At 39.0% G+C, this 12,772-nt stretch overlaps 3 protein-coding genes across 3 annotated transcripts; 1 reads left to right on the top strand and 2 right to left on the bottom strand.

Annotated features, from left to right (window-relative positions):
* Nucleotides 1-2,934: 2,934 nt before the first annotated feature.
* LOC125197385 lies at nucleotides 2,935-5,023 on the bottom strand. Its single transcript, XM_048096126.1, has 3 exons — nucleotides 4,522-5,023; nucleotides 3,068-4,024; nucleotides 2,935-2,957 (listed from the first exon to the last, which is right to left on the bottom strand). The coding sequence occupies exons 1-3, from the start codon at nucleotides 5,021-5,023 to the stop codon at nucleotides 2,935-2,937; spliced, it is 1,482 nt and encodes a 493-aa protein (XP_047952083.1).
* A 104-nt stretch (nucleotides 5,024-5,127) lies between these two features.
* LOC125197395 (zinc finger MYM-type protein 1-like) lies at nucleotides 5,128-10,144 on the top strand. The gene is made up of 3 exons (XM_048096136.1): nucleotides 5,128-5,326; nucleotides 7,605-9,511; nucleotides 9,596-10,144. The coding sequence occupies exons 1-3, from the start codon at nucleotides 5,128-5,130 to the stop codon at nucleotides 10,142-10,144; spliced, it is 2,655 nt and encodes an 884-aa protein (XP_047952093.1).
* An 868-nt stretch (nucleotides 10,145-11,012) lies between these two features.
* Nucleotides 11,013-12,766, bottom strand: LOC125221213 (autophagy-related protein 9-like). The gene is made up of 5 exons (XM_048123343.1): nucleotides 12,742-12,766; nucleotides 12,534-12,611; nucleotides 12,381-12,451; nucleotides 12,167-12,277; nucleotides 11,013-12,087 (listed from the first exon to the last, which is right to left on the bottom strand). The coding sequence occupies exons 2-5, from the start codon at nucleotides 12,597-12,599 to the stop codon at nucleotides 11,235-11,237; spliced, it is 1,101 nt and encodes a 366-aa protein (XP_047979300.1). The 5' UTR covers nucleotides 12,600-12,611; nucleotides 12,742-12,766; the 3' UTR covers nucleotides 11,013-11,234.
* Nucleotides 12,767-12,772: the final 6 nt, after the last annotated feature.

Genomic DNA, 12,772 nt, shown 5'->3' on the forward strand with positions numbered 1-12,772 from the left:
TTAAAAAAATGAGTTTTAAAATTGAATTTCATTTTCCCTTTTTTGGCTAAACATAGTATTCATTGGAATTTCCAATACTAATTGATATTGTTGTGACTATTTGGTTTATACCGGAACACTTAATAAATTATTCACAAATATGTTAAAATCGTATGTTAAATGAATTGTTACATAAATTTGTAATAAATATATCATATGAAATGATATTGTATTTGTATAAGTTCTTTTGAAAACTAAAAACAAACTTATGATGTTCTACTCATTGTAGTTAGTTCATAAAAAATGGATTAGGGAAATAATTGTAGATTTAAAGTATCACAGATTAAACATTTAAATCTAAAAATCACTCAATGTTTCAAACTATTTTACTTTAATTCAAAATTAATTCAATAAATTAGATTTTTTTAGTATATTAAATTATAAAAAAATAAAATTGAATTATAATCCGGTTCCCGGTTAGGAACCGGTCGGTTCCGGTTCCGAACCGGAACCGGTATTATTTAAAAAGTTGGAACCGGTACCGAAACCGGAATCGGATTTTTCGGTTCCGGTTCCTCAATTAACCGGTCGGTTCCGGTTCCGATTCCGGTTAACCGAGAACCGGAGAACCGTTTAAGCACCCATATTATTAGTTATAGGTAATCCTAAAGTAAAATAATCTCACGACTTAATCCTAAATTATATTTTAGTATTATTTTATTTAAGAAATTGAACACCACCAAAGTGAACATTTCTAATTCAGTATGAAATTTTTTACAGTGTTATTATATAAGTATAGTGGAGAAAATAAAGTAAGAGAAAAATAAAATAGAGACAGTGATGTTTTCAAATGGATCATTTAGAATGACATATCCCAAAATGGAAAGTTTCACTCTAAGTGGGACGGAGGGAATAGTAGTATAAGAAAATTCACCAAATTTGAAAAATTATGATATAATTTTAAAAAGAGTTATTGGCATCTAATATCATACACGAATTTCAAACTCGACAAATAATACACGAATTACACCAGAAGTGAGAATTTCTCATACGTTGGGTTATGAGGAAAATTTAAGCCTACATGGCATGCCCATACTGCACCAAGCGACCCGCTAGCGCAACCCAGAGGTCCCAAATGCGATTTTCAGCTTTTTTTGTGTTCATTCATTCTGCGCTTCAAAAATAGTACATCACATTATTCGAATCTTATTATATCTAAGCCTTCTCCGTACCTTTGAAAGAACCTCTTGGCCTCATAAGTTTTCCTCCTTTTTTGTTTCTCCATCTTTTATGCCCTCAGGCATAAAAGCGTACGGGTCCAATCAAGAAAGGATTGAAGAATGTCTTTATTTTATTCACCCAGTAGAATATCTGTCTACCTTTTGTTTGTATTTAAAATATCTTATCAAGTCAGGTGTGATTAATTTTATGGATTACTCCCAACTTGTAGTAGGATTTGTTAAACATATTTTTCATATATTGATTAATTTAAGTTTTTTCGTCTTCATATGTTCCTCTCTTTTGTGTGTATTCGTATCTCGGCAATATCCTACCTTACTGCAGTATTTGTCTTTTATTTTATGTCTCTTTAACTCGGATCAATAAGTGTGTGGGGTTATAGTTCATAGAGTGGATCTTTATCATGTTTCTAATTTAAGCATACTATGCATCTTGTAAGGCAATAAGTTAGCGAGGTGTTGTTGAACGTATTTAGAAATTATCTAAAGCCTACTATGCATGTTTTAGGGGTGATAGATGTCACACCTCAATCGTTATGACGTATGCACTTACTATAAATAAATTCAAATATTTAATACAAATAACCACATTTCGAGTATATAAAGCGCACATATTATATAATTTCAAAAACCACTATTTACCAAGTACATATTTCAAACATTCTAAATTTTAGTGGGACCCTCTCACCACTCTATATACTACACATTTATCTACATGCAAAAATTATGAGGAGGAGAAGGTTTCCAAAACGCGTCAGCCGCCGACCTTGTTAACATGTGGAGTTCCTATGATTCACGTCAACCCAAAAGGTTCACTTATATCTTTTTCCTGAAAAATATTAGTGGTTTATATGAGCCACAACTCAGTGTATATAAACCTTACATTTAATTCCACATCCCAGATATCAATATATTCTTTAACCAATATATATAACAATAACCAACAAATATTAGAAACAATTTCATGTACATATGCATATGCCACACTATTCAGTTTATTATTCTGTGACAAATCAAGCCTAACATCTGCCCGGGATTCCATTGTATCGGACCCGAAGGTCTCATTGCTATTGTACATATATATATGACCCGAAGGTCCATTGTCATTGTATATATGACCTGTAGGTCCCATTGCTATTATATATATGACCCGTATGTCCCATTGTCATTGTATACATATATATGACCCGAAGGTCCATTGCCATTGTATATATGACCCGTAGGTCCATTGCATTGATTCAGACCCAGGGCGAGACTGTCACAGATCCTCTTTAATCCAATGATTCAAATACTTCCAAAACCATGTGTAAACATATCAATTGCATCAATTACATATTTCTATCATATGTCACCAGGTAATTTCAATACTATAGATAAACATATCAATTGCACAAATCACATATCTTCATCATATTACACCATTAAACACATAAACAAATCATAGTCAAATCATATAATTCAATCATTCACTTTATTTAAACACCTAACAAAGAAGCACATAAAATATGTAAAATTAAAAGTGTGATTTATACACACCTGATCACGATAGATGAACTACTCAAAAGCTCGATCCCTTCTCTTCGTTTACCACTCTCATATATAGTTGTTACTTCTAAAGCCTAAATAATTTTCTCCTTGTTGTTTTGTTCTTCTACTATTCATATTTTGTTGTATCAACACCCTAGTATTTGACCTATCAGCCAGTTGGATCAACACCCTAGTATTTGACAATTTTACCCCCTTTAACCGATTATAAATGGATAACGGCATAACATTGATAGATGCTCCTAAATCACACATTGCATGCTCGATTTTCACATCTCCAATTGTTATGGGTAAAGTGAACATACTTGGGTCGGCTCTCTTGGGTGGTAGTTTCTCCTGTACAATGGTTGACGCTATTCCTTCCACCATGATTTTTCCATCCTCCTGGGCCTTTCCGGCTATAAACTCCTTTATAAACTTCCCCAGAGGGGGCAGTCTCACGGCTTGGAGGAATGGTATGGTGACATCCAGCTTTCCAAAGATCGACATGAAATCCACAGGGTTTTCCTTCTTCCTCTTCGTCACAAACCGATATGGAAACGGTTTTTCTCCTTTAGCCTCTCCAGTTAGTCCTTGTGGACTTTCCCTTGGTGCCTCCTGGGTTTGAGGTTCCGATGTGGGCATTGCTCCTTCCGGTTGCTCATTTCCAGGTTGTGTTTCTCCCTCCTTTCCTTCCGCAGTAGGCTTCTCGTTTAGAAAGAACGGATCCTCCATCTGAGGCAGAGGCCTCTTGAGTTCTTCCGCTGAGATGGTGTCGCTCAGCACCGTTTCCTTACTAGATTCCCCAATAGGGTTCTTGAGTTGAGGTCCATTATAGGTTGTTCCGGACCGCAGTGTAATCTTACTCACATTTGTCTTTTCAGGTACATGGACTGTAGATGGGAGTTTTCCTGAGTTCCCTTTCATTTCGCCCACCGAGTTAGCGAGCTGGGCCAACTGCCTGTTCATCATATCCATATTTGCCCTATGCTCCTTTTGGGCACTTTGCATTCCTTGCATTGTTTCATTACTGGACTGCAAGTCGCTTTTAATGCTTTGCTGCGAGGCAAGCATCTCTCCCATCATGTCCTCCATAGACCTCCTCGACTTGTTTGGGTGATGGAATTGGTTTGAGCTCTGGTGCTGGTTATACTGGGGTGGTGGGTTTGACTGGTAGCCCGAGAAATTTTGTTGGTTTTGGTTCTGTGGGTACTGATTATACTGGGCAGGAGGGTTGTGCTGGTCGTGGTTGTTATGGTACTGATTTTGGTTTTGGTTGTGGGCTGTTATGTTGAGGCCACAGGTTTAATTGGTTACTGGTTGTTTCGTGATGGGGTGGCACATAGGCGGGGTTCTAGTTCGGTTTTGAGGGTTTTGGTTACGAGGATGCTTTGATTTCTTCCTACCCGGTTAGGCTGGTAGTCGGGGTTTGTTGGGCCACGGTTGGAATTTTGGTTCGGGTGGGGGTTGGGTTGATTTGGAGCCTGATTTTGGTTCTGATTCTGATTTCCATCTCCCCATCGGAAATTTTGGTGGTCCCTCCACGGTGCATCCCTCTGCCTACCCGGAATCCAATTGTCGTTGGAATTGTAGTATCCTGCGGCATTTGCTTGCTCCACATCTGGCGAGTTGTCCGGCTGATCATATGGTAGTTCTGGGGCCTCTTTGCCTCCAATCGGAGAAGGTGGTGGAGTGTTCTGCTTGATTGCAGTCAGCAATTCCTTCTTCAATTCCTCCATCTTCAAATCCATCCGCTCCTCCTGGTCAGTAGCCGAAGCACTTGCTACACTTTCTCTGCTGTACCCATCCCTTGCGTTGTCGTACGTCTTCTTCGCATTTAACAGCTTGCAGAACACCTTTTTGGCTTCACTGACTCTCAACTGGGTGAAATCGCCTCCGGATGATGAATTCGCCAGATCCTTGGTTTCCTTGTTCATCCCCTCATTGAAAGTGTGGTGCACCTCTATCTCCTTCATGCGATGGTTGGGGCATGACTCCAGAAGACTCATGTACTTCTCCCAGTACTCGCTCAGGGTTTCATCATATTCTTGCCTTATGCACGATATTTTCATCTTCAATGCACTTGTGTTTGAAGACGGGAAAAACTCGGCTAGGAAAACTGACTTGAAATCGGCCCATGTATTGATAGAGTCGGCTGGCAGGCGCATGAACCAAGTGTTGGCCTCTCCCTTTAGGACAAAAGGTAGGGCCTTCAGTCTGTAATCGTCCTCGCTTGCTCCTGCTGGCCGCCTCTGCGCCTTACAGATTTTGCGAGAACTCATTTAAGAATTCGTATGGTCCTTCGTAAATCTTCCCACAGTACGTCGGTAGGATTGCAATCACGTGGGGTTTCACATCACAGGCGGTCTGGCCTGGGGTGACCACTATGGCTTGTGGGGGATCTCCGTCGGTGTGTGCGGTAAGTGTTGCGAGCTCGGGATCGTCCTCACCTTGGTCAGCCATTCTCACTAGTGTTCTTACTGGTTGGGGTGGGAGCTCCGGGAGTTGGTACTCTAGATCTTCTTTCTCCTCGTCGCTACTCGTGCCTAGGTCGGACAGTGTGTGTCGACAGGCCAGAACGAGTGGTAACGAGTATTGTTCCTCGGGGAAGTATCCTTGGTCTCCACTAGCCAGGAGCCGAGCCACTTCTCATAAACTGAAAACAAAAAGAAAAGGAAAATTATACACAGTATGTACACCAAAAAGATCACACACAATAACGGGTATGAACGCCATCCATCCCCGACAACGGCGCCATTTTGAAGGGTCTCTTGTGGTCTATGAGTCGGTTTTCGTATGTAATTTGGAGTGTATCCAACTGATCACGAAGAGATTCACGACCCAGCTGAGTCGTTGGTACGACAACCGGGACCTGGCTTCAAACAATTTTCCTCAACCCACTTCTACTGATTAGTATAGTGGAGGTAAGGGTCGAATCCCACAAGGATGGACACGTTTGGATAACTTCGGTGACTTTCCTGGGTGTTTTTGGTTAGCTACCACGCTTGGGTTGAGATTTTACCTAGGCAAGAAATAAAGGAGGTACTCTACTGACTAGTGGGTGTGAAAATAACAGACATGTGGTGGTGTTTGTGGAAATAGGGGACAAGGTGTCTCAGAGGCATATGAAAAGTAGACAGTTACTAAAAGAGGAAATTTAGACTACAAGGCATATCTGGTGGCTGGGTGGCTCTCTGACAGGTCTGGACAGTACAACTGAAAAGTAGGGAACAAAAGCAAAAGTAACTTAAAAGTAAAGTGGTCCAAACTAAAGTTGATTTTGACGTTTTCTTCTTCACCAAGCATTAACAAAAATCAGATGAACACAAACACCATAACTAAACTTCAGATTCATAACCTCAAACTCAAGATCCATTGATTAAAATGCTCAAACTTAAAATAAATGGTGAAACTGCAATTTTACTTCTACTGACTAACATGCAAGGCGGTGATCACAGTGCAGAACAGAAACTCATGCACGAAAATTTGACTAAAACATAACTACAACTTCAGATCGACAACTCCAGGTAAGAAAACACTTAGAAATTAAAAGCAACAACTAGATCTAATTTTCCTAGGCAGAATGAAGCAAACTCGAACCAAAGCAACATACGAAATAGAAACTTCATAATTTAAGCGTTGGAACTTCACAAAGTGCTTCAAAAGGCAACAACGATGAGTGTTTGCAATAAAACCAACGACGAAAACAAGTAAAGATTAAACTAGAAAGCAAAATAACGATTGTTTGGCCACTTCGGGCGATGATACTGCTACAGCAACTGGCTGGAACGGTGGATCGATGACCTCTCCGGCAGATTCTTGAACGTCAAGTGACCATAGCTGTGGCGAGGAACGAGAGGTTGGACAATGCTGATGGAACTGATCTTTTAGAGAGAATTCTAACTAAGTGTGGTGGTTGGATTTTCTCGAACTCTAAGGGACCAACTCTAAAGGCGAACTCCTTCTCTCTCTCCAAGTGGCTTCTTTTATAGGGAGGCTTGCCCTTGCTTTTAGGGTAGACTTCCTTCAAGTTTTGACTTTTATGCCCTTGTTAATGATCATCTCAGCTATCCTTCTTCTCCATCTCGAGCCTTTTCTCTGGCATGCATCCTGGTCAGTATTGCACCCTTCTAGCGCCCTTTTCACTTGCGTCACCTGAATCATCTCCTACTGACTTGGATCCTTTAATCCTGCACACTTGAGCAACTGTATTAATGTATACTGCGTCTGTGAGTTTCTGGAAGAGGCGAAGAGGTTGAGAGACCCCCAATTTGAAGAAGACGACACATGGTGAAATTGGGCTTCTAAATTGGGTCATTAATTATATTGGATTGGAGTATTAGACTTGGGCCTTTAATATATAATGATAATAATAATAATAATAGATAAACTAAAATAGCCTTTATTGAATATAGAAGCCCAAATTTATACTACAAGTAACGTTTCTTCTTCTCCAATTAAAATCATATCGGAGGCGCACGCAAATTACAGCAGCCGCAAAATCATATCAGAAATCAGAGGTCAAGGGTCTCCTATACTTGTAGAAAAATTAAAAGGTTTGATTCTAATTGTGATTTTAACTTTTTACTTTGATTTAATGGCATGAAACCTAAAATTATTTATTATGATTTTAATTCTGTTGCTTGAATAGGAAAAACATAATTAACCTTTGAGAATTGTGATAACACAAGTTTTTGAATCATTACAATTTGATATATAAAAATATGCAGTTGTGGCATGAATTTAACATAAATGTTTTTCTAATGCAGTATCTTACTTTCTTATTAGTAGATTACACGTTGCAATAATTTAAAATGTACGAATGCAAATTATCTAATTAATCTTGTTTATTCTTGGCTACAGTTATGCATCGATATTTTAAAAAATCAAGGAATGATTCAACTTCTAGTTCGAGTATTGCAACCCCGAATTCGACTGTGAACCAGGATGGAATCAATGTTGCAAGTTTTGAAGCTAATTCTGAAAACATAGTTAGTGACCCGAATGCGATTTTGAATCAAGAAAGAATCAATATTGAAGTTAATCCGGAAAACATAGTTAGTGACCCGGGGCTACGGAGTCCTATTGCTAGTTATGATGTTCAAATAAGGGATCGCATTCGAAGAGAATATGTCTCTAAGGGGCCTTGTCAACCGAAAGGTCATGTCTTTAGGAAAACTTCGTATGGTAAAGAGAAAAGGAGCTTCCAAGCTAAATGGTTTGAAAAACATATATGGTTGGAATATAGTGTTGAAAAAGAAGCGGCATTTTGTTTTTGGTGTTATCTTTTCAAGCCTATTAATGCCAATCGTTTTGGAGATGATGTATTCGTGAGTACGGGCTTTAAAAATTGGAAAAAGGCGCTTGCTATTTTTAGAGAACATGAAGGTTCAGCAAATAGCACACATGATCAGGCCAGAATACTTTTTGAAGGGTTTAAAAATCAAAGACAAAGTGTTGATTACAATTTGAGGAAATATGATAAGGAAGACGAAGTCAACTACCGCATTCGCTTGACTGCTTCTTTAGATGTGATTCGATTATTGTTAAGACAGGGATTGCCATTTCGTGGGAATGATGAATCATTTGCGTCTACAAACAAGGGAAACTTTCTAGAGATACTTAAATGGTATTGTGAGCATAAAGAAGAGGTAGCTGCAGTTACATTGGAGAACGCTCCACGTAATAATCAGATGACTAGTCCTTTGATTCAAAAGGAATTATCAAATTGTTGTGCTGTTGAGACTACGAAAGTTATTTTGGAAGATATTGAAAATCGCAAATTCTCTCTATTGGTTGATGAAGCGCGAGATTCATCGATAAAAGAGCAAATGGCTTTGGTTATTAGATACGTGAACAATAATGGAGAGATTATAGAAAGATTCTTAGCCTTGGTACATGTCACTGATACTACAACAAAGTCATTGAAGGAAGGGATTGACTCAGTGTTTGCTAAGCATGCTTTATCTTTATCACGGTTAAGAGGTCAAGGCTATGATGGTGCATCAAATATGCGGGGTGAGTACAATGGTCTGAAAACCCTTATACTGAATGAAAATAGATCTGCGAAGTACATCCATTGTTTTGCTCATCAGCTCCAACTAGTCGTGGTAAATGTTACAAAACAACATGGTGCTATAAGTGACTTTTTCACCATTGTCACTATGATTGTAAATACATGTGGAACATCTTGTAAAAGGAGAGACAAACTACGACAAGCTGAGCATGAGAAAATTGTCAAATCTCTAGAAAGGGAAGAGATTAAAAGTGGAAGAGGTTTAAATCAAGAGATGAGTTTAAGGCGGCCGGGTGACACTCGATGGGGATCACACTTCACTACTTTGCTTCGTCTAAAAGGTATGTGGTCATCGGTAATTGAAGTACTTGAAAATGTGTATGAAGATGGTACTAATCCAGATAATAAAGGTATATCAAAAACATTGAGTATGAGGCTTGGAAGCTATGACTTTGTTTTTATTTTACACTTGATGATTGAGTTGCTTGGGTCAACAAATGATTTGTCAAAAGTTTTGCAACTTCGGGATCAAAATATAGTTCAAGCTATATCTTTGATTGATACAACTAAAAGGACTTTGCAAGACTTTCGGGAGAATGGATGGAACCAATTCGTGAGACAGGTTGAAGAGTTTTGTGTGACTAATTCCATTGATGTCATCAATATGGATGATGCCGTCAAGTTTGGTGTGCGAATGAAACGAGGGGAACGCGTTACAAATTATCATCATTACAAGGTGGAGGTTTACTGTCAGGTACGATTTCTATTTTATTTCTTAGTTATGATTATTATTAAATATTTCTTTGTATTCTAATTTCATACTACTTATAATTATTAGGTTCTTGATTTAGTTATTCAAGAGATGGAAAATCGTTTTCCAGAAACAAATACGGAATTGCTTATTTGCATGAATTGCCTTAGTCCAAGAAACTCCTTTGCTAGCTTCAATATCGACAAGTTGGTCCGTCTCGCAGAACTTTATCCGGATGACTTCTCGTGCACTGAATGTATGGCTCTCCAATATCAACTTAAAACTTATATCAGTGATATAGTTGATAAAGTCGAGTTCTCCAATATTGAAGATTTGGGAAATCTTGCAAAGATTTTGGTCGCTACCACAAGAGATAAGGCTTTTCCCTTGGTATACCGTTTGATTGAATTGACTCTGATCCTTCCTGTTGCGACCGCCTCTGTTGAGAGAGTATTTTCTTCGATGAAATTTATCAAGACTGATTTGCGAAACAGAATGGGAGACGGTTGGATGAATGATATCTTAGTTGTATACATTGAGAAGGATATTTTTAACAAAATTGAAAATGAGGCCATTCTTCGACGATTTCAAGAAATGGCGACACGTCGGAAACAATTATCATCTAGAGCCTCGTAAAAATTGTAAAGACGTTATATTTGAATTGAAATTTTTGGTATTATTGTTATTATTATTATATTATTATTGTTATTATTATTTTTAAGGATTTCAGCACCGGCTTATTTGAAAGTCTAGTTCCGTCCCTGAGTGTAAAACAAAGTGGATCCCTAGAACACAAAATCTCATTTTGGAAATAGGGCGCATAAATACTACTTTCAAGTTTCAACGTTGTTCTCTTGCAATTTCGAAGTATTTTAAAGATATTATTATACTTGCATGTGATTACATACGCTTATATTTTATATGCTAAAATTCACTATATTAAGTTGCATATGAGCGTAAAATAAACACGATCCTTAATTGACTAGATTGTATCAGGAATGAGTCTGGTGAAATAGGTTGAAACAATTCTGAATCATGTTAGGAGTAGCTCATATCCATTTGAATCATGTTAGGAATAGCTCACGTCCTTTTGGTCATATGTCTATCTTATTTTTATTGCTTTTATATTTATTTAGTTCCTATTCATGACATATAGGATGTCTATAACTATTATTTAGTTCTCTACAATTAACTCACAAAAAATATAACCAAGCAAAATGACATACAAAATCCATACAAGCAATTTAGGCAGAAGTGATAAAATCACCCTTACAAGCAAAAAAATTTCTTCATGATCAAGCAATCCATACTCTAATCATATAAAATAATCTTATATATTCAATTAAGAGATCAAATGACTGGTGGTAGGTTGTCACCACACTGTTCCCCAGTATCATAATAATGCATAATGGGAGTATAATATTATGTCACGCACAAGTGACATGGTAAATGAATGTCATTTTGGAGTGAGTACTGATAATCATAAATAAATAGTGTCGAAACATAGCCTACCATAACACTACTAGCATACAAGAATGATTAGAGCAGTTTTTACAATTTGAGCGTCACCACGCCACTAGAATTCACCTCCCCACATTGCGAAGCAAGCATATGGGAAAACCAAACTTCACATTCCAATTTCTGTACACTTTTTTGTTATCTACATGAAATAATTTTGAGATTTTGGATCAACAATAGTCTACTTGTTTCAAACCCGAGCGAGCTCTCACACCAGATTTGGAGGCTCAGAATCCACCGAGCCCAAGCCCCTGTCCAACGGGTCTTCATATATGTCGACGAACGGAAGATTGAAATTCCCTCCATCTAAATCGTCCATGTAGAACGTCCTCGACAGCCCCCTCAAGTTTCTCAAGTCCAGCTGATATTCCTCGCCGCTTCTCTCGTCCGAGTAGTTGTTGCCGTCATCGTGGGAAGCTTCATGGAAGAAGTTTGGCGGCTCAAGAAAGCTCGTCTCCTGACCTGGACCCTGTGGCCGCATCCTGGCCCACCAGTGGCTCCTGCCAGGGTGCTGTGTGTCATTGGACTCGTGATGCTGCTGCAGCACACTCTCTTGGTAGAGAGGAACCGATGTCGAAGCTTCTAGATGGCTCTGTGCGCGATCCTCAAACAGGTTGTCGTCCCAGTTGACATCGTCGTATTTGGGAGTGTTGTTGGCCAGTTGGGACGGCATCCATAGAGCGGGAGGGTTCTCCTCATCATGGTCGTAGCTTCTCGACAGCGTCTCTCTCGTGTTATCCTCGTCTCTGTCGTGATTGTAAGAGGTGTAATACCATTCCAGAATGTAGGGAAAATTCTTCTGCTCACAGTCGATCAGCCACATCGAGTCAAACTGGTGGAAGTTCCCCGTATTGTTGAACACTGTTTCCCTCGAAAACATGGCATCCCGTTCGTTCGTGCTAAAGCCTCTGAATCTCGGATTCTGATGCACCATCCCTGATGCCGTCTGCGAGGCTGCTGTTCCTTGACCTCTTAGCTTTTGATCTCTGAATGTTTTCAATGAAGCGAGGAACTGCTTCCCGTCATCATTAGGATCCCATGACGGATACGCAATCTGAAAGCTGCATATGGAACTCGACACAGTGACGCGCAAGGCAAAGAAAACGCAACATATACATGTGGTACGGATAGTACTGATACCTCAAGAATGACTTCTCCATTTTCCCCTGGGAACTCCTCTGATCATGAGACGAGTTAAATGGCGAACCATATCTTTTGTTTCCGTGATTTCTAAAATCGAAGAGGCTAAAGCTGCGAGAAGATATGACACGCTAATGAGTTTGCTTCCGCCAAGCAAAAAACCATCCTGATAAACAGTAAAAGCGAATATTGCCAATCACGAACCAATACTTACCTACAAACGTGGCCCACGCCTTGAACATCCACAGTGAAGTCCTTGATGAACTTTAAGATATCATCCACCCGCTGTGATAATCAAACAAATGGTGTTTCTAGGAATACCTTTTGAAATGGAAATAGATGGATGAGAACACATCTAATTACATACCTTAGGGACAACAAACATAAGTAGATATGGCGTAAGCAAGATTGAGGCCATCTCCTCCAACAGCATCAGTCCTGTGTACTACGCCAAATAATTTATACAATCAGCCTACACTGTAGATTAAGACATAAGTGTGTCTTGTTTCTGTAAATATCCCTTTTACAAATACACTAGGCACCTACAGTGCATCAACGTCCATAATATATGATACCTGAAAAAGAGTCTCAAACTCGACCCGCACT

The sequence above is a fragment of the Salvia hispanica genome, chromosome 1, assembly GCF_023119035.1.
Source record: "Salvia hispanica cultivar TCC Black 2014 chromosome 1, UniMelb_Shisp_WGS_1.0, whole genome shotgun sequence".
In the NCBI taxonomy this organism is placed as follows: Eukaryota; Viridiplantae; Streptophyta; class Magnoliopsida; order Lamiales; family Lamiaceae; genus Salvia; species Salvia hispanica.